We start from the raw sequence: 21,104 nt of genomic DNA on the forward strand, positions 1-21,104 counted from the left end.
GATTGAGTACTATTCCACTGTATATACATATATTTCGTTTATCCATTCACCTGTCAATGAGCATTTGGGTTGTTTCTACCTTTTGGCTATTGTGAATGATGTTGTTGTGAATACTTGTATACAAAGATCTGTTGAATTCTATTTTAATTTTCTTGGGTATATACCCGGAAGTGGAATTGCTGGATCATATGGTAATTCCTATCTTTAATAAGAGGCTAATTTTAAAGAGTGATCTGGATTAAGATTTTGTTTAAGTCCCTAGCAGATGTATAATCTTGGGGCAATATAGCATGGTGGTTATATGAATGAGCTAAAGAAAAATGTCTGGGTCCACGTTTTGGCTTCACTGTTGCCTAGCTGTTATTCAACCTCTCTGTGCTTCAGTGTGCAAATATGTAAAATAGGAAAATAAGTGTTCTTATCTCATTGGGTTCTTATAAGGATTAGCTACTACCACCCATTTGTTCCTTTATTATACCTAAAATAATGACTCATGAATGGCTTCAGGGTGTCTATAAACCCCTCAATATATATTATATGTAAATCTTTGTGTACAAGTACAATTTGTAGATTTTTCTGAGGAGTTACAGTGGTTTATTTTTCCCTTTTTTAGTGAGATTCTCAATGGGGACCTGATCTATCAAAGGGGGAGAAGCACTACCCTAAAATAAATTAGTAGTCTATAATTTAACACCAAGTCTAATAAATGTGAGCTTGATTAGGCAGGCTTATAAAATGTTCCATGATGCTTTTAGAATGAGATAGTCTCTATGCTACCTTTGTTCTTCTGGCTAAATTCCAGCCAAGGAAATCCCCTTGCAGAAATTCCCTTTCTGTTCTCAACTATTATAATGTTGCTACAAATGGTTTAAAAAAAAAAAAAAAGAAAGAAGAATAAAATGAATAAATCCCTAGTTCTACATATAAAAAACAAGATATTTAATTGACAAAGATGCACCAAAATGTGTAATAATTAACCTATCTTTAACTTTGGATAGCCACTTCTTTGGGCTTAATTTAATAAAGTAGCCCACAGCTTAATGCAGTATACCAATTTTCTTATTGCTCAGTTCTCCAAGTAATATAAATATGTTAAGGGGCCTCTGAGGAAGATCAACAGAATGCATCACAGTGAGAAAGAACAGTAATGATAAAGAAAAGCCCATGAGGGCTGCAACAAAGCAGCTCTGTCTCTTCAAAGAATAAAACTGTAATGGAAACCCTTCCCTCATAATTAGCAAAGGGTCTTTTTAAAAGTTCTCCATTGATGTGGTGTAGCTGACCCTCCCTTAGTAATAATTATTCCTAGATTTGCATACCACTTTTAACATTTCAAAGAGCTTTCACAGGCTTTATCCAAAAGTCAGTGTGGGCTTCCTCTGCTTCCCCAGGGGCCTAAAGGTGTTTACTGCCATCCCTCCTCTACTGGGACTGAAAGGAAGCCTGCTGCATTGGCATGGTGGGTCCAAACCAGTAGCAGAGTGGAACCACGTAGACTGTCGCATAAATCTTTATCCACTGACCCTAGGTCCTCCTCATGAACAAGATAAGTGAAGCAAAACTACTTTGCAGCAAGCCTAACTTAAGAAATCCAGAAAATAGAACTTCAGGTCTTGAAACATTTGAAACAATCTGACTTGCAAGTGATAACAGTAACTAATAGATAATTCAATAAAGTAGTGGGCACTCTGGCTGCCAGTATCCATTTCTGGTTGCACAAAGTTAGTATTTAAAAAGAAAAAGCCTGTAATTTTCTTAGGCAGAAAAACACATTTTCAAACAAGCTCACAGTAATATGTGTCATTAAGCCTTCTGAAGGGTCTGAAGGCCATGATTTAAAAAAGGGGTTGGGGGCGCCTGGGCGGCTCAGTCGGTTGAGTTTACTCTTAATTTCAGCTCAGGTCATGATCTCAGGGTTTTGAGACTGAGCCCTGTGTTGGGCTCCATGCTCAGCAGGGAGTCTGCTTGAGATTCTCTCTCTCCCTCTCCCACCGCTCACTCTCTCTCTCTCTCTCTCTCAAATAAATAAATCTAGAAAAAAAAGTAAAAGTATTCAATGGTTTTTCGTATCACTGCCACCAACTACTCTCCCAAATGCAACATAATTTTGTAAGGGACCATCCCTGCATTGTGGTCCTGAAGCATGTCAGTAGTATGCAGTAAGCAGGAGGTCAGTGTGAGGTTAGAGGGCCCAGGGCTCTTAGAGGAGGATGGTTCAAGGGCAGGACAAACCAGACTGCTTCTCCACTGGAGGTGAAATTAAGTTAAAAAGTCTTTGGGGGTGCTCTAAAGAGGAAAAGTGGTCACAGAGGAGAACCCATAGGTGTGTACAGAAGAGGCTAGGAGTGAATGTGGTTATAGCTGCGATGGTGGTAGTGGTGTAGGGTTATTATGGGGAGGTGTAAAGCGCAGACCTATTGGGAAAAAGGCATATATGGGATGATTGCTTGGATATCAGCCTTCTATATGCTTTTAGCACCAACTATAGCATCTTCTTCTCTCATCCAAATCATTTCCATCATGTATAAGTTTTTACAAGGGTGAACACTCTGCATCAATACCTTAAAGACAGCTCTGAACTCAATAAATAATCTACTGCAGAGCCATACTTTCTTGTGCTAAAAACAGTGTTGAACCAGGAATATGGAAATAAGAAATGATCTGCTCACTTACCTTCTCCAGTGCAGCTTGAACAACTGATTCACTTTCTGTATCTAGGGCAGATGTAGCCTCATCTAAGATCAGGATCTTTGGGTTTCGAACTAAAGCTCGAGCAATAGCGATTCTCTGTTTCTGTCCTCCACTCATTTGTGCTCCTTTTTCTCCTACCAAGGTATTAAATCTCTAATGAAAAAATAGGAAAGAGCACAGAAAGAGAAGGCAGCATGATCAAATCATTTGAACAGGAAATGACAATCACAGTTGTGTTTTAATACCCAGCTTAATCACTACTTCAGCCTGGCTGCTTTTGACCTTTAATTTTTTTCTTTGTAAAAACAAACAACTATTTGAAAAAAAGAGTCTAGTAAAGAGAAATTTAGCTAGGACTAAGAAAAATTTGGCTAGGACTAAAAGAAATGAGAACGGGGACTCCTGGGTGGCTCAGTCAGTTAAGGGTCTGCCTTCGGCTCAGGTCATGATCCCAGGGTCCAGGATCCCAGGATGGAGTTCCACATTGGGCTCCCTGCTCAGCGGGGAGCCTGTTTCTCCCTCTGCCGCTCCTCCTGCGTGTGCTCCCTCTCTCTCTCTCTGACAAATAAATAAATAAAATCTTAAAAAAAAAAAAGGAAATGAGAACATATGATCATCAAGGATTTTTAGGTAGATTAACAATAATTTGAACCAATTTTCAAAGTTTTTAAAGACAATTTTATAATGTACTGATATCTTTAAAAGAAGTAATACACAGTAATACAACTACATTCTTAACTATTATTTGAAAGGTTTACTAGCAATTTAATATATTACCTACAAGTTCCTTCCTGGATATTTTGAAAAAAAGTATGAGAAGATTAATGCAAAAACAAACTTCTCAAAATATTTTTCCATCTTGGAACACTTTTTAGACCTTCTTTTGCTTATTTTATTTTTTATATTTTGGGATATACATCTTTAACAGAGTAGATATCATTAGATATTTGAAGTTGGAGATAATTTCTAGAACTAATGAAAATAGTAATATTGTATTGGAATAGGTCTATGACCTAAAGCTCATTTCTTCAAGGATATAAATTTAAATATTCTTTCTAAAACTTTGATTATTCTAGAGTCTGACCTTCACATTTTTAAAAAACATAAACCTTATTGAGAAATAATTTATACACAATAAAATGCACACATTTTAAGGATATGGTTCTATGAATTTTGACAAATGAGTACAGCCATGTTATCACCACCCCAGTAAAGATACAGAATATTTCCATCACCCTAGAAAGTTCCCTCATGAATCTTTCCAGTCTAAATCAACACAATGATTTGATTTTTATCATTATAAATTAATTTCATTAGTTCTAGAACTTCAAATAAACAGACTCATACAGTGCATGCCTTCTTTTGACTCATTTGTTAAGAGCAGTTTTAGGTTCATGGTACAATTGAGAAGAGGGTATAGAGATTTCCCATATACCTTTGCCACACAAATGCAATGTCCCCCATCCCACATGATGTCCCCTCATCCAACATCCTCCACAAGAGTGGTACATTTGTTACAACTGATGAAGCTATATTGACATATCATAATCACCCAAAAGCATAGATTACATTAGGATTCACTCTTGGTGGTGTACATTTTATGAGTTTGGACAAATGTATAATGACATGTATCCAATTGTTACAGCATCATACAGAGTATTTTCACTACCCTAAAAATCCGCTGCGCTCTGCCTATTCTTCCCCACCTCCACCTCAAACTCTGACAACCACTCATCTTTTATTACTGTTTCCATAGTTTTGCCTTTTCAAGAATTTCATATAGTTTAAATCACACAGTATGTAGCTTTTTCAGACTGGTTTCTTCCACTTAGTAATATGTATTTAAAAATTTTCCATGTTTTCATGGCTTGATTAATCATTCTTTTTAGCACTGAATAACATTCCGTTGTCTGGACATACCACTGTTTATTCATCCATTCACCTACGGAAGGACATCTTGGTTGCTTCCAAGCTTTGGCGATACAAATAAATCTGCTATAAACATCTGTGTGTAGGTTTTTGTGTGAACCTAGGTTTTCAACTCCTTTGGGTGAATACCAAGGAGCATGATTAGTAGATAATATGGTAAGAATATGTTTGGTCTTATAAGAAACCAACAAACAACTTCCCAAATGCCAGCAGTGAATGTTGTATTCACACCAGCAGTGAATGTTGCTCCACATCCTCGTCAGCATATGGTGTTGTCAGTGTTTTGGATTTTGGCTATTCTAAAGGGCATGTAGTAACATCTCATTGTTTTATTTTGCATTTTCCTGATGACATATGATGTGGAACATCTTTTCACGCACCTATTTGCCATCAGCATATCTCCTTTGGTGAAGTGTCTGTAAAGATCTTTGGCCTGTTTTTAAATCAGGTTGTTTTCTTATTGCTGAATTTTAAGATTTGTTTATATATTTTTGGATGACAGTTCTTTCTTGGATATGTGTTTTGCAAATGTTTTCACCCAGTCCATGGCTTATCTTCTCATGCTTTTCACATTGTCTTCTGCAGAGCAGTTTTAATTTTAATGAAGTTCAACTTCTTTCATGGTTTGTGCCTTTGATGTATTGAAAAAATGTTGCAATACCCAAGTCATCTCAGTTTTCTACTACATTTTCTTTAGGAGTTTTATGATTTTGCATTTCATATTTAGGGCTATGATTCATTTTGAGTTAATTTTTGTGAAAGGTATAAGGTCTGTATCTAGATTTATTTTTTTACATGTGGATGTCCAGTTGTTCCATTTGTTCACTGAAATGAGCAATAACACATTATATGTGATCTGTTGTATTGCCTTTGCTCTTTTGTCATAGACTAGATGATTATATTTATATGAGTCTGTTTCTAAACTCTATATTCTGTTCCACTGATCTATTTGCCTATTCTTTCACCAATACCACACTGTCTTGATTACTGTAGATTTATAGTGAGTTTTAAAGTTAGAGGGTGTAGTCCTTTAACTTTGTTCTTCTTCAATATTGTGTTGTCTATTGTGGGCCTTTTACCTCTCCATATAGACATTAAAATTGGTTTGTTGATATCCACAAAATAACTTGCTAGGATTTTGATTGGAATTGCACTGAATCTATAGATCAAGTTGGGAAGAACTGACATCTGGCAATATTGAGTCTTTCTCTCCACACACATGGAATATCTATTTAAAAAATTCTTTTTTGATTTCATTCATCAGAGTCTTGTAGTTTTCTTTATATAGTTCTTGTATAAACTTTGTTAGATTTATACCTAAGTAATTCATTATTTTGTATGCTAATATAAATAGTATTGTGCTTTTAATGTCAGATTCCACTTATTCATTGCTGATATATAGGAAAATGACTGACTTTTGTATATTAACATTGTATCATGCAGCTTTGCTATAATTGCAATGTGTACTTTTTTGGTCTGTCTTACCTGGCATATTTTTGAGATTCATCCATATTGTGTGCATGAGCAATTCACTCCTATTTATTTCTGAGCAGGGCTTCACACAATGTGAATCTACCTTGGGTTACCAAATTTAACAAAAACAAAAACAAAAAACCATGGGGCTCAGTTAATTTTGATTTTCAGTTAACAGTGAATACTTCTTTAGCATAAGTATATCTCATACAATATTTAGGATATACTTATGCTAAAATTATTCATTGTTTATCTGAAATTCAAAATGTATTGAAAATCTTCTATTTCATCTAACAATCATATATCAATCACAATTTGTTTATTCAGCTGCTGATGAACATCTGCACTGTTTCCAACTTTTGAATAGTATGAATAAAGCTGCCATGAACATTCATGTACATAATGTTCTTGAGGTCATATTTTCATTTCTTTTGGAAAAATTTGTGGAAATAGAATGCTGAGTCATAAGTGTATGTTTAACATTATAATAAAGTGGCAAATTTCTTTCTAAAATAACTGTACCAATTCACTTTATTCAGAATGAGTAAGAGATTTAATTGCTTTACATCCTCATCAAAAGTTATTGTTATTCTTTTTAGTTTTGGCCATTCTAGCAAGTGTGGAATGGTATCTCACTTTGGTTTTACTTTGGATTTCCCTGTTGACTAATAATGTTGAATATTTTTCATGTGTATATTGTCTATTTTTTTTTGTGGGTGTGTGAAATATCTGTTCAAGTTTGTACACTTTTTTGTTTTATAATTGTGTTATAAGAGTTCTATATATATCCTGGGTGTGTGTCCTTTGTCAGATGTGTGTATTGTGAATATATTCTTTCACTCTGTCTTGTCTTTTTACCTTCTAAATAGTGTATTTTAAAAGGTTTTAATTTCAATAAAGTTCAGTTTATCATTTTTTAAATAGTAAATACTTTTCTAAGAAATCCTTGGCTATTTCAAAGTCATAAACGTTTTCCACCTAAGTTTTTATTTTTGAAGTTCGATACTTTTAAGTTTTTCTTTTTTTTTTAAAGATTAATTTATTTTTAGAGAGAGAATGAGCACAAGTGGGAGGAGGGGCAGAGGGAAAGAATCTCAAGCGGACTCCTTGCCGAGTGGGGAGCCTGACTTGGGGCTCAATCACATGACCCTGAGATCATGACCTGAGCTGAAATCAAGAGTTGGACGCTCAACTGACTGAGCCATCCAGGTGCCCCTTGATAGTTTAAGTTTTTACATTTTATCTAAGATCCATGGCAAATAAATATGTGTGTATGGGGTGAGGTAAGGGCCACATTTCATTTGTTTTTCTCATATGGATATCCAATTTTTCCGGCACCGTTTGTTGAAAAGACTTTCTTTTCCCCCACCAAATTAATACTGGCCTTGTCAAAAATCATTTGACTAGATATGCGTGGGTCAATTTCTGGCCTCTATTTTATTCTACTGATCTACATGTCCATTGTTGTGCCATTTCCACTGCCTTAATTGCTGTCTTAAAATTAGATAGTATATATCTTCCAGCTTTGCTGTTTTTTTTTCATAATTGTTTTGCCTATTTTTGGTCCTTTAAATTTTCAAATAAATTTTGGAATCAGCAGGTCAATTTCTAGACACACAAAAAAAGACTACTGGGATTTTGACTGGTATAGCATCAAATTTATCAATTTTGGGAGAACACATATCTTTAAAAAAACTGCATCTCTAAATCAATGAATAAGTTACATTCTATTCATTTAGATCTTTAGTTTCTCTCAGAAACATTTCATATTTTTCATATAGAAGATTTACACCTTACATTAAATTTGTTCTACTTTAATATTTTTTGATGCTATTGTGAATGCCACTTTTAATTTTATTTTCATTTGTAACTGTTGCCACTATTTAGAAATCTAGTCAACTTTTTTTATAGTTATAGGTCTTACTAAGATTATCTACTTCTTTTTCAGTGAGTTTTGGCAGTTTGTGTCTTTCAATAAATTGACCCTCAGCTAAGTAGTCAAATTAATAGGCATAGCTTTTGCTCATACTATTCCTGTAATCTTTTAATCTCTTTGAGATCAATAGTGATGTACTATCTTTCATTCCTGATATTGGTAATTTTTTTCTCTTTTTTGACTCTTTATCAGCCTTGCTATTGTTTTACTGATTTCATTAATCTTTTCAAGCAAACAGCTTTGGATTTTAATGATTCTTTCTAATGTTTTTCTGTTTTTGCTTTCACCGATTTTTGCTCTAATCTTATTTCCCTTCTGTTTGCTTTGGGGTCAACTTGCTCTTCTTACTCCAGTTTCTCATATTGGAAGCTTCATTTACAGATTTTGGATCTTTTTTTCTTTCTAAAGAAGAATTTAATGCTGTAAATTTCTCTTAAAGCAGTTCTTTAACTGTATTCTACAAGTACTGATACATAGCGGTTTCATTTTTATTTAGTTTAAAATAGTCATTAATTTTCCTTGAAACTTCCTCTTTCAGGCATAAATTATCTACAGGTGAGTTATTTAATTTTCAAAGATTTGTGGATTTTCCAGTCTATGGCCATACCACCCTGAACGCACCCGATCTCATCAAGTATTTGCAGATTTTTCAGATATATTTCTGTTACTGATTTCTACACTTTAATTCTATTATTGTCTGAGAACATTTTTTATATGTTTTCTTTGAACTTGCAAAGTTGTTTTTTTTTTTTTAATGGCCCAGAATATTATCTATCTCAGTGAATGTTCATGTGTACTTGAAAAGAATGTACTCTGCTGTTATTGGGTGGACTGTTCTATAAATGTCAGTTAGATCTAGTTGTTTGATAGCATTGTTCAGGTCATCTATAGCCTTACTGATTTTCTGCCTACTTGTTCTATCAAGTACTGAAGGCTTCAATAAAATTGTGGGTTTCTCTATTTCTCCTTTTAGGTGTAGCAGTTTTTGCTTCATGCATTTTGAAGCTTTTCTTAAGTGCATAAACATTTAGATTATGATTTCTTGCTTATGGGTCATAGTTTCCTGTTTCTTTATATATCTGATTATTGCAGAATATATACTGAATTCTGTGCATGTTATGTTGGAGAAACCCTGAATTCTGTTTTCGTCTGAAAACAAAGTTGATTTTTGTTCTAGTAAGCAATTCAAATCCTGACTGATCATTTTGAACTTGTGTAATTCTGGTTTTGTGCTTTGTTGAGGTGAATCTGTAGAAAATCTCTAAACTTGGCAGGACCCAACGTATAAGTTCTATCTCCTCTGGGGATCTTGTCATGGCTTGGTTTTAGAATTTGTTAGGGCAGGTCTAGAGTCAGCATACTCTAAGGTATGGTCTTTACTCCTAAGGTGTGGTCTTTTTTGGTGTCTCAGCTATATGCCTGCGGTATTAAAAAGGTGTTAATGTTATCTCTCCACCCTGGGCTGTGCTTTCAACATCCCCATCACACTCCTTGACTTGTAGTATCTCTGTTCGATTCCCAGCTTTGTAGCAGCTGCTCTCTGGTAATCCTTGGGAAGTCTTATCCTCAGATAAGGATTCCCAAGGGGTGCCTACAGGGACGTCTACCCCAATACCGTAACTCCACAGCTCTTTCATTGCCTCTCCAGTTGCTTAAGCTGCCCTGAAATTCTATCTCTGTCTTTCAGTTTAGTCTAGTGCCATGTTCTGTCTGGATTCTAGTTCACAGAGATGGGGTCAGAGATATGTTCCTATCCAGAATGCTGCAAATCAGGGACTTTCCTCATGAGTTTTGTTTCTCTCAGGGATCACAGTTTTGTGTTACCTCTTGTCCAATGTTTGGAAACAATTATCCTATGCTTAATATATTTTAACCAGTTTTATGGTTGTTTATGGGAAAAGGTTAGAAAATATCAGTTAATCTTAATACATTAATTTAAAAATAAATAATTAAAAATTAAAAAAAAAAATTTAAAATATTTAAAAAATTTAAAAAATTTAAAAAAATAATTAAAAAATATCATAGAAGTAATGGCATTTATTTTTAAGCACCAATTTCCCCAATTTTTCTGTTGAGGACTTCTGGAAATTTTATTTATTACTGTGCTTATTATTATTTCTCTGGTCAACCATGGTTGTAGAATTTAGTTTCTATCATGATAAGCCAGTATCTTTAATTTGTTCTTTGGATTATATCTTTAAGATTTACATTAAATTTATAGCAAGGGACATCTCTGTGTAAATACTGGCCTTTTACTAAAGGCAAGTTGTAACTTATGGGTATGATTTAAGAGGTCCCAGAAAACTCCCTAATTTCAAGTGGGAAACTGAAGATCCTTGGTGTTTGAGGAAAGGAAGTCACTGAAAGTGCCAAAAGGTCAAAGAAAGGAAGTCTGTTTTTCCAAACTACAAGGCAAAGAATGACCTCAAGCCCGTTAATTAATGAGTTTGCTATTCCAATTATGACCCTAAATAATGGGGATAAAAGGTAATTACTGACATAACAAAAGTTTTTATTAAAACAAACAAAAGAAAGGACAAAATTATTATGACCCATGGGGTATGGTTTGTAAAAATATATTCACTGAAATAAACTTTTTTGTTACTGTTGCCTTTTGGTATAGTAGAATTTTATTCTGTATTTTATTTTTTAAAGATTTATTTATTTATTTTAGTGAGAGAGAGACAGAAAGAGAGGGAGATATGTGCACGTGGTGGGGAGGGGCAGAGGGACAGGGAGAGAAAGAATCTCAAGCAGACTCCTTGCTGAGCATAGAGCCCACCACAGGGCTCGATCTCAGCACCCTGAGATCATGACCTGAGCTGAAACCAAGAGTCGGGCGCTTAACTGACTGCACCACCCAGGCACCCCTTATTCTGTATTTTAATTTCAAATCTCATCCTTTTGTAATTCACAGGGTGCTCCCCACAACAGTTTCAGGTGATATTGATGAATGAATACTTTGGGAAATGTAAATAAATGGTTTTTATAGCTATCAATTCTAAATATCCATTAGGATCTGATATGTCCTAATATCAAGAGTTTTAGTTTATTATATCTCTTTCCAAATATGATTTTACATTTCTTGTCCAATATTGGCTTCATGTGCTTCTAAAAAATGGTCCTAGTTTTCCTTTTGCCTTATCACAGAACCTCTCAACACTGTCTGTGACATTCCCACTTTTAGCCACAAGATGGCCTTACAAATCAACATTCTGCAGACACAGCAATTCTCAGCTTGGACCGATGATCTTGTCTCATATTTCTTCGTTATATTTTAATACATCCTTCATTTATTTTTCTTTTACAGTTGCAGTGAGAACCAGTAAGAACTAAATATGATTTTTAAAAACTGACCTTTCAGTGATGCATTTCTTCTTTTGGTCGCTGCCATGCTTTCTCATTTATAGACATTTCATCTAGGACAATCCAACAATTATTCACACTCCCCCTACTCTATAGAAATTATTGTTTTGTTATTTTATTTTGGAATATTGCACTGCTTTAGTTCTAAGCTAAGAACACAGGCGACATAGTGTACTTACATTGGGAAATGCCATTATAAAATCATAAGCATTTGCTTCCTTTGCTGCTTTCTCAATCTCTTCATCAGTCACTCCATCTCGTCCATATTTAATATTGTTATTAATGGTGGTCTCAAACAAAACAGGCTCTTGGCTGACCACTCCAATATGTTCTCGATAATGGTGCACATTTAAAGTTTTGATGTCATTCCCATCCACTGTGATCTGCCAAACCAAAGAAATGAATCAAGTTGTGATGCCTTACACTGCATTGGGTTTAGTCTTTTTTTACTAGTTCAAACCCTAAACTGAGAAGCAGGGTATTTCAGGGATCAAAGACTTATTTTGATAAAATATTTATAGTATGTATATTGTCAACAGACTTTTTCTGATAGATGGGAACCAATAAAACATCAAAAACCTGGCTTAGAATCTGTCTTGTCAAACCACCTGAATATCTTAACTCTTAAGAAAAACAAATTAGTTCCTATGTAGATACATGCTATAGGAGCCACAAATGTTATCATGTCAATACATGTAACAAACTTCAGTTTTGTTATTTTAAGACTGATGCGACATTTGCATATTTTTCTAGGAAATACACTTTTTTTTTTTTTTAAGTTTTATTTCCCACATGGATCTCAAATTCACAACCCTGAGACCAAGAGTCACATGCTCTTCCAACCGAGCCAGCCAGGTGACCTTAGGAAATACCCTTTCTTCTCCTCAACACCCCATTTCACTGCAAAAGGCAAACATGTCTTCTATTCTTTTGTATAAATAATAGTAAATGAGCACAGTCTTCTTCATAGATAGTGCCATTACCCATTACTCCAAATATTCCAGTGGCAGAGCCAAGGTTTGATAATTATAACTCATAGAGCCTATCTTTCTCACCAACTTTGGTATTCTCTCTGGGCATGGGTATTCTATGAAACTGCTTTATGTATGGCATGCTTATCCAATTATTTATTTAATATTAGCATGAATACATGAGTCTAATATACTCCAAATGAAGACTTAGGAAGTCAAATTTAAATGAAACCAGGCTCTAGCAAAGTAGATTTTCTTTTAAATAGTTGAAAAATCTGAATAGAAGCATTAAAAATCATGCTTCTGTGACTATCATAGTCTTATTCTCTATGCTATTTACAAGGTAACAAAGTCAAGTGCAACATTATGGATGATAGAAAAAAAATGAGAGAGCATATTTTCTACAGATATTCTTCTGGGAAGTTTTGAGAAACTGATAATCTTATAAATTCTGGGTACTACAAATTATGTTATTTTTCTCCACAGCTTTCATCACCTTCTATCATACTATATGGTTTACTTATTTTATTTGTCGGTCTCTACTTACTACAGTGTAAATTTGATGAGGGCAGAGGTTTTTATGCTTTGCTCATCAATGTTCCCCAGGACATAGAACAGTGCCTAGCACACAGTAGGTGTTCAATAAATATTTGGTGAATGAATGAATATGCAGGAAAGAAAATGATTTGGCTTTTCTCAGCTCCACTGTTAAAAATTAAAAATTGATGTATCTGTAAGCTCTCTGTTATAGGTCGTATTTCCTAATTTCATCATGTTGGCTATGAATGATTTTGCTAGGTGCACTTACAAAGCCGTTGTCAGGATCATATAACCTTTGTAGAAGCTGGATTGTAGTACTCTTTCCACTGCCACTGGGGCCAACCAAGGCTACTGTCTCTCCAGACTGAATTTTGAGATTCAGATCTTTCAGAATCTATTGGGATGTAGGAAGAAAAATTCTATAAAAGTAGGTAAGTGAGAATATGATTCACATATTTTCAGAAATTTAATGTATAATTATAAACAGAAAATGAATTCTGTGACACTTAAAAGCAAATTTAGATCTTGTTTTGTTTCATGTACATGTATAATAAAAATTTACATAATTTTGGAAAATGATATCAAAAAAATCTCTTACCATCTCTCTATATAAAGAGATCTAGATTAAGAGTACTCATAGAATATTAACTAGCGACAGCAAACTGTTCACATTTTGAATTTATATCAATTTAACGACTACCAAGTTAGTGAAAGCTTTTATCTTCTAATTTGCAACAACTGAATGAAAACTTGCCAGGTATTTTCATGAGGTATTTAAGAAAATTCTTTCTTAAAAAATATATTTAACATTATTGCAAAATATATTGCAAAGTAAAGCAACCAGCAAGACTCCCTAGGTGCTCCCATGAATGGGATTCCACCATTAGAAACCCTCTTTTTCTGGTAGATCTTATGGGGACATTTCAACTTCGGGTAGCACTTTAAAATTTTTCTCCATAACTGAGGGTTGCTACCAGCTTTAAGTGTCCTACAGACCTGCAATGTGAGAGAAGCCTGACAAATAACTACCCTACCAAAATGACAATAGCAATCAACTTTCACCTATCTTTGCTTGCATTTATATGTACTCAGCCAGAAAACATGGGAATCTCTCCTTGGACTCTCTCACTTTGATTTCCCCATTTGTAAAGAAACAGATCCCTTAAATAAGCTAAACTTTTTATAAAACTTTCAAAGGGTCAAGCAGAGAAGAATTCTGTCAAGGAGGTGAGAAACTGGGGACTCCTGGTGGGAGTACCTCCTCTCCCATCTGCACTTCTACTCTGGAGTTGGTTTCTGTACTTTCCTTGGAAGAATCTGTGTTTGTTTGTTTTTTAAAGATTTTATTTATTTATTTGTCAGGGAGATAGAGAAAGAAAGAACACAAGCAGGAGGAACAGCAGGCAGAGGGAGAAGCAGGCTCCCCACTGAGCAAGGAGGCTGAAAGGGAACGCAATCCCAGAACCCTGGGATCATGACCTGAGCTGAAGGCAGCCGCTTAACCTACTGAGCCACCCAGGCATCCCAAGAATCTGTGTTTTGTTTATTTAAAGTGGTAGACTTTTTCTTTGTTTAAAATTATTCATTCTCTGGCTTAATAAAAGGGCCATATTTCAAAAGTTCACTTAAAAATAGTTGTTTAAAACCCAGAGAGCATTTTACCATGCAATATAATGGCAAATTGGTACTTAAGTGTTCAAGAACCAACCTAAATGTAGTTGCAAATGTTGTGTTTATGTTAAGAAAAATGGTAGAAGACAACACTATTCCAGTAATGTGATTAAATAACAAAAACTTAAAAAAATAAAGAGCTTTGAAAAGAGAATTTCAACCAACGACTTAGAGAAAAATAAGGAAATAGGAGTAGATGGATCTTTTCTGGATGCAAATTATGCAGGGGGCATGTGGGCACTTTAAACTGTATTAAAGGTTGATGTCATCAGTAATTTTTATCAATTTTACTTAAAATCATAGTCTCCTTTTTCTTTTTTTTAAGGGTTTTATTTATGAGAGAGAGAGAGCATGAGCGAGCAGAGGGAGGAGTAGAGGGAGAGGGACAAGCAGACTCCATGCTGAGCATGGAGCTCAACACGGGGCTCAATCTCAGAATCCTAAGATCATGACCTGAGCCAAAACCAAGAGTCATACACTTAAAGGACTGAGTCACCCAGGCACCCCATGGTCTCCTTTTTCTATGAAATAGGTGTTTTATTAGTAATTACTCTTTGCAATTTTTAGCTATAATTACTTTTTTTTTTGGATATATACACAAATGAAACAAAAAGAAAAAGAAAAGACAGATACATATTTTCACAAGAACGTGTCAAAGACTAAATGATGGAGGGTGGAAAAATTCTGTGCTGCACGTGTGCCTGCGCACGCACATGAGTGTGTATATGTATCTAAAAGTGAGGAAGAAAGTACTTGAGACACAAATGCTGGGCAGGAAAGGGAGAAGGGAAAGGCACAACATGTGCATAATTCCTCCAGGTTAGAGGCTAGAAGCTTAAAATGAGTTATCTCTGGGTGGGATAATACCCAGGGACCAGCAATAGGTAATGCCATCAATCCAAGACATTTTGGTACGCTCCCAAATGCAGAGTAAAGGAATTTCAGGGAATTGAAGATGTTTTGGTCAGTTGAATGTAGAAAAGAGGCTGCAAAATGTAACTAGCTCTTCCAGAGTTTTTGGTCCATTACTGATCTTTCTTTCCCTCCTACTCTCCCCTCATCCCCGCTTTCTCTTTCCCTCCCTCCCTCCCTTTCTTCCTGTCTTTTTTTTTCTTTATTCTCTCTCTTTCTCTCCTGAAGTCTCAAAGAAGAGTAGCAAAATCTTGGTCAAAATGATCCTAAAATAATCTCTTAAGAAGAGATCTTAGCCAGTATAATATCAGAAAACTGCACAATTCTATAATTAAATTAAGCTACCTTGACAGATGGTCTTGATGGATAACTGAAAGAAACATTTTTAAATTCCACAGTTCCTTCTATGCATTCTGGTTTATATCCTTTCCTTGAGAAGTTATCTATTGCAGGTTTCTTGGAAAAACAAAGAGAATGTTACAAAATCCTCAATGGACTAAGTTGACACTCTACATCCTAAAAATAGTTTAAAGATGGTTTTCTTTCACAATGTTTTCTTTTCTGTTTCAGAAGTATATTGAGTTAGACATGAAGGTTTCCATAAAACACAATGTCCTTGTAGAAGAGTTAAAACAATCTCTTTCCATAGCCAATTGTCCAACATGGATTTTGCCCATCTTTTTGTTTTAGTGAAGAAAGTGTGTCAATTTTTTGGTTTCTTTCTTGCAGTAATGGTAGTTTTCTTTCAAAGCAGTTTGAAGTCTTACCTTATCAATAACCTGGAAAATACTAAAGGCAGCTCCTCTGGCTATAGTGAAGGTTTCAAAGTTAGGGGCTGCTGTTCCAATGCAGTAACTACTATGGATTACACTAAAAAAAACCTATAGGAACAAGAAAATAGTATTTACCCTCCTCAGTTATGTAAGAGAGACAACAGAATGAAGTGTATACGTGGTTGAGATCAGAGAGACATTTGAGAAGTTAGGTGGGAAGGAATGGAAGCTGCTGTCTAAACATAAAGGAAACAAAAGTTAATTCAAGTATGATGGCTTTTTTTAATGTGGAACAACTTTCAATCAGACGTCTTCAAGAAGACGTCTTATCACCTGGGAAGTCTGAGTAGGAAAATATGCTTACTGAGGAGTGCTTACTGGTTGAATGAGGAGGTGAGTTGCACTTCCTCCTTGCTGGTCAATCCCTTAAACTTTACAGAAAAGGATGTCATAGATTTCACTAGCATAGAGACACTGTACTATTTCTGTTCAAACTTCTCTGAATTCGTGTATTATTGGACAACTTTCATTTTCAGACAGACACATGTTTGCAACAAGTGAAATAAGGAAAGAACCCCATAAGCCAGGTGCATTTCCCCTGTATTACAAATGAGGAAGCTAAGGTTTAACAAGTCATTTGCCCAAAGTCATACATAAATTGAGAAGTAAGGATGTGCCCCAAATTCCTCATGCTCAAGTTTCATTTTTATAAAAGTTTTAATGATGAAAGTCTCAAATCCAAGATAACTTTAGTTGACAGAAAAGAAATCTACATAAAATGGGAAGGCCAAATAAGAACTGAAGTATATAGACCAGATCAATTCAGTTCAGCAAGACAAATTGGTTCTTAATCCTGAACTGTTTATTGTTGAAACTTGGGAGGATAACTGAATAAATTAAAATTTAACGCAAAACCCCTAACAGTTTAAAAAAAATCTATAAGGGCGCCTGGGTGGCTCAGTTGGTTAAGCGACTGCCTTCGGCTCAGGTTATGATCCTGGAGTCCCAGGGTCGAGTCCCACATCGGGCTCCATGCTCGGCGGGGAGTCTGCTTCTCCCTCTGACCCTCCCCCCTCTCATGCTCTCTATCTCATTCTCTCTCTCAAATAAATAAATAAAATCTTTGCAAAAAAAAATCTCTAAATTGTGATGTTGGACGGAGCTGTAGATAGTCTAACTTTAACATTACTATGCTGAAAGGACAAAGGAAGGGCAGGAGAGTTTAATCTACAGAATATTTCCAGAGGAAAGACATTCAACAAGGTAAATGTAGAGTGCCATCTTACCTCAGCAAGTTTGAAAGGGAAAAGTCTCACTAGAGACTGGCCTTTTTGATTGCTGGATTAAGAAAACTCTATATCCCAGTGGAGAATTCATTTATGATTCTTCTAAAAGCATGGTGCTTTTAAAGAGCACCATGGATGCTGAGCACACTGGATGAATAAATCCTGCCAATTCATAACTATAATTTAAAGGTATATACAAATCATTTGATGGAAATAAGTATTTGTTAAAAACATTCATTTTGGATATTCATCGTCATTCAAAGACAAATTTTTACTAAACTCTAGATAAGAAGAGACTATATAGGCCAGTTACCTTTGCTTTCAAACAAGACTTACAGCAAGAACAGTTCCGATGGTATAACCAGGTTCTCCACTAAGAATCAAGGAGGTTCCATACCAAAAAGCAAGTCCGTAGGTTCCATTCATAAAAAAGTACACTGCACCAAGAGAGAGTTTAGAAGCTATTGCCTTTCTTATGCCAATATCCTTTGCGTATTTTAGATTCTGTGTATACCTTAAAAAGACAAAATGCAATGCAACAGACTTTGGGAAAAATAAAACCAAGCAAATATTGTCATAATTAAAGGAACAGACCTTTGAATTTCTTTTTCCTGGGCCCCAAAGGCTACAACTGTTCGGATTGAAGACAAGACTTCTTCTGCCACAGCCCCAGCTTTGGAATAGGCATTTAATTCCTTAGTGGTCAATGAGATGATTATCTGTAACAAACCATGACCACAGTTAACCAAAAAAATGACCCTGAGGCAGTAACAACGTGCAGAGAATTTAATTCAGGTAGAATCTAGAATAGCAGAATATTATTATTGAAAAGGCACTTAAGATCATTTGATCTAACTTTCTCAGTTTGCAAATGAGGAAAGCAATGGCCAGAGATATTAACTGACTTTTTAAAGTCTCACAGCAGTGGAAGAGCTTAGTCTGATGTAATCTTCAATCTAAATCTCTACTCTGCCTTCTACAAGTAGCACGTCACTGTTCCCTTCCTATATTTTTAAAACCTCAGAAAATGGGTACTTACATTAATAAAATTGGGAAAGACTTGATTTGGAGATGGGTGTTAGGGACACAGTCCTTTTTGGGTGCACTTTGGAAACTGGTAAGCCTAATTTGACTTGATTTGTTATTATGTAAAAAGCAAGTCTTCCAGAGGCTATGGGTCACAGAAGCAGCAAGAGGAAGATGATCCTGCATAGGTCTGCAATGTGACCCCTGAAGCTATTACTGCATAATGCAGACTACATAGTACATGCTATATCTCTAACAGTGAGAGGTGAGATTTAAGAGACAGAGAGGAAGCAGAATATCATGCTTGTTGATATTAGGCAGGTTTACCTGATTTTTCAAAATTTTAAAATCAGAATATGCCTTTTTCTCTATTATACATCTCACTTTCTACTCCTTTAATAGTAAAGGATTTCATTTAGTTTAGCACAATGGTTCAATGAAATGGAATAGGAGGGAAATTGTCCTCTGAGCTGTGAGTCTTTATTGCCTACTCACATAACAAATTTCATTTTCAAAACATATTCCACATAATTGGAGATGATTTTATGTAAGACATGCTTAGATAGTTGTTAAAGTCAGGAGGTAGCATAAACTGAGTAATACTCATTATTTTCTGAATTCACATATGTATTACTGGAGAGGAAGCAGCACCTAGCAAAAAGCCTTGCACATAGCAAATGTTTAATAAATGAATGAAAGTAAGCTAGAAACCACCCACCCTGGCTTCTTTAGTTATTTGGATAACTTTGACCTTTATTTGCTTCTTCTTTACAACCAGTTAATAAAATAGCAGAACTTAGATTTCCCACTGTTGTTCCTTTTAAACTTCTTATCCACTTTACTTTCCTGGGCAGTTAAGTTTAAGTTCTGATCTCAGTAACACATAGTGGGTAATCTTCCTATTGAGCAGGTCCTCATTTCAAATATGCTGGGGATGAAGTTTTTACAAGGGTTATAAGGTCAATACTAGAAGTCTCATTAAATAAAGATTTCTTGTGTAAACATTGAAGCCTGTTAAGAAATTATTCAGCCAAAGAATATTTTCATTGCTGCAAATTCTCTTTTGGTTGAACTTGTATAATGTTAGCAAATAAACTCAGTGAATTTTATGGCTTTTATTTCCATAAAGAATAATTAGCTTTGCAAAATTAAAAACCTCCTCCATCCCTAAGAGTGCACTGTGTTTCCAATCTGGGCGATGGGTATATACATTGCTAGAATTGCCAGATTTGATTTGGAGAGAGATATTAGGGATATATTGGTTGTTTTTGGACTTAACAAAGAGCATTGGTTTCAAATCCAGATTATAAATAGATTAATATCTTGTGGTATACTCACAATATTGCTAGAAATATAATTTAAAATGAAAATACATAATTTGTTTAAAAAATTGAAACAGATTTCTAAAGTACATAAAAGCAGACATTAGAAGACATTTGCAATGTAATTCAAGAGTCTTATAAAAAATATAAACTTGAAATGGCTGACATGAAAAAGTGTTTACAGTTTTAGGATTTTCTTATTCTGGTCTAGTGAAATGAATTGCACACATTTATCTGGAAATTTAGAACACATAAGGCTCTTCTCTATCCATGCTATCATTTGAAGTTGCACTAGGCTACTAAATGAAGAGGAATTTTTTTAATGTTAGTAAGATATTAAAATTAACCTCTTTGTGGCCAAATAACTTGAAGACAAAAAAGTGATTAATAGTGAATAAAATCAAAAGTATTGGTGATGTTTAATATCCCTTTCCATTTTTAGACACAGGATATGAATAGAAATTCCTTTTTTGACAAACTTAGTAAAACACTTAGTTCACACTCCCGTTTCCAGTCAACACTGCATTAGCCATCTTGCCTACCCGAGAAAATATGGCTGCTGAAGCAATTATAAGAGGTGATGTGGAGAGAGTCACCAGGGTGAGTTTCCAGCCCTTGACCAAACCAATTGTCAGGCCAATAGAAAAAGTAGATATGTTTTGAAACAACAGAGCAATCTTCTCTCCAATACCATCACTGATTTTGTTGATGTCACTGAAACAAGTAAAAAAATGCAGTTAAGTCACTGATATAGCATATATGAAAACAAAGTTGATATACTACACATCCATCCTCTTACTCAGTCATGCGAGTGTTAAGTTCACCAATGTCACAACCATCAAACCATCTGATGTCCTGCGCCAAAATTGAATGGAAAAACTGTTTTCGAATTCTTTTGGTCTGTCGTGCTGCTGTCATAACCCAAAAGGAAATCTGCATGTAGCCAAAAACCAAGGCAGTAACTCCTATTCCAATATAATACAGAGTCAACCTGAAAAAAGATTATTGGAAATGTTAGTGAGACTCAAGTGCAGTTTTTCCCTTTGTTATAAAAAAAAATGCAATCTATCATAATATTTGATTGAAAGATTTTGTGCTAGAACCTATAAAATAACTAAAAATAAACCTCCATGAGAAGTAAAGTACATTGAACATAAAAATCTAGGTTTCCCAATCTAGAGTATATCTCTCTTACATTACCAGTAAAA

General features: G+C 35.0%; 1 protein-coding gene across 1 annotated transcript in view; it reads right to left on the reverse strand.

Moving 5' to 3' along the window:
• ABCB5 (ATP binding cassette subfamily B member 5) overlaps positions 1–21,104 on the reverse strand; it is a 115,664-nt gene that overhangs the window by 76,543 nt on the left and 18,017 nt on the right. Inside the window, exons 5-13 of the mRNA XM_045865130.2 lie at positions 20,696–20,887; positions 20,439–20,610; positions 18,143–18,267; positions 17,885–18,062; positions 16,257–16,370; positions 15,835–15,945; positions 13,175–13,300; positions 11,575–11,778; positions 2,674–2,844 (exon numbers count right to left, since the gene is read on the reverse strand). Coding sequence (XP_045721086.1) covers positions 2,674–2,844; positions 11,575–11,778; positions 13,175–13,300; positions 15,835–15,945; positions 16,257–16,370; positions 17,885–18,062; positions 18,143–18,267; positions 20,439–20,610; positions 20,696–20,887 — 1,393 coding nt within the window. The remainder of the gene's footprint in view (positions 1–2,673; positions 2,845–11,574; positions 11,779–13,174; positions 13,301–15,834; positions 15,946–16,256; positions 16,371–17,884; positions 18,063–18,142; positions 18,268–20,438; positions 20,611–20,695; positions 20,888–21,104) is intronic.

This window comes from Mirounga angustirostris, unplaced genomic scaffold (genome assembly GCF_029215605.1).
Source record: "Mirounga angustirostris isolate CCGP_5_RB_7025 unplaced genomic scaffold, mMirAng1.0.hap1 SCAF_12, whole genome shotgun sequence".
Lineage (NCBI taxonomy): Eukaryota > Metazoa > Chordata > Mammalia > Carnivora > Phocidae > Mirounga > Mirounga angustirostris.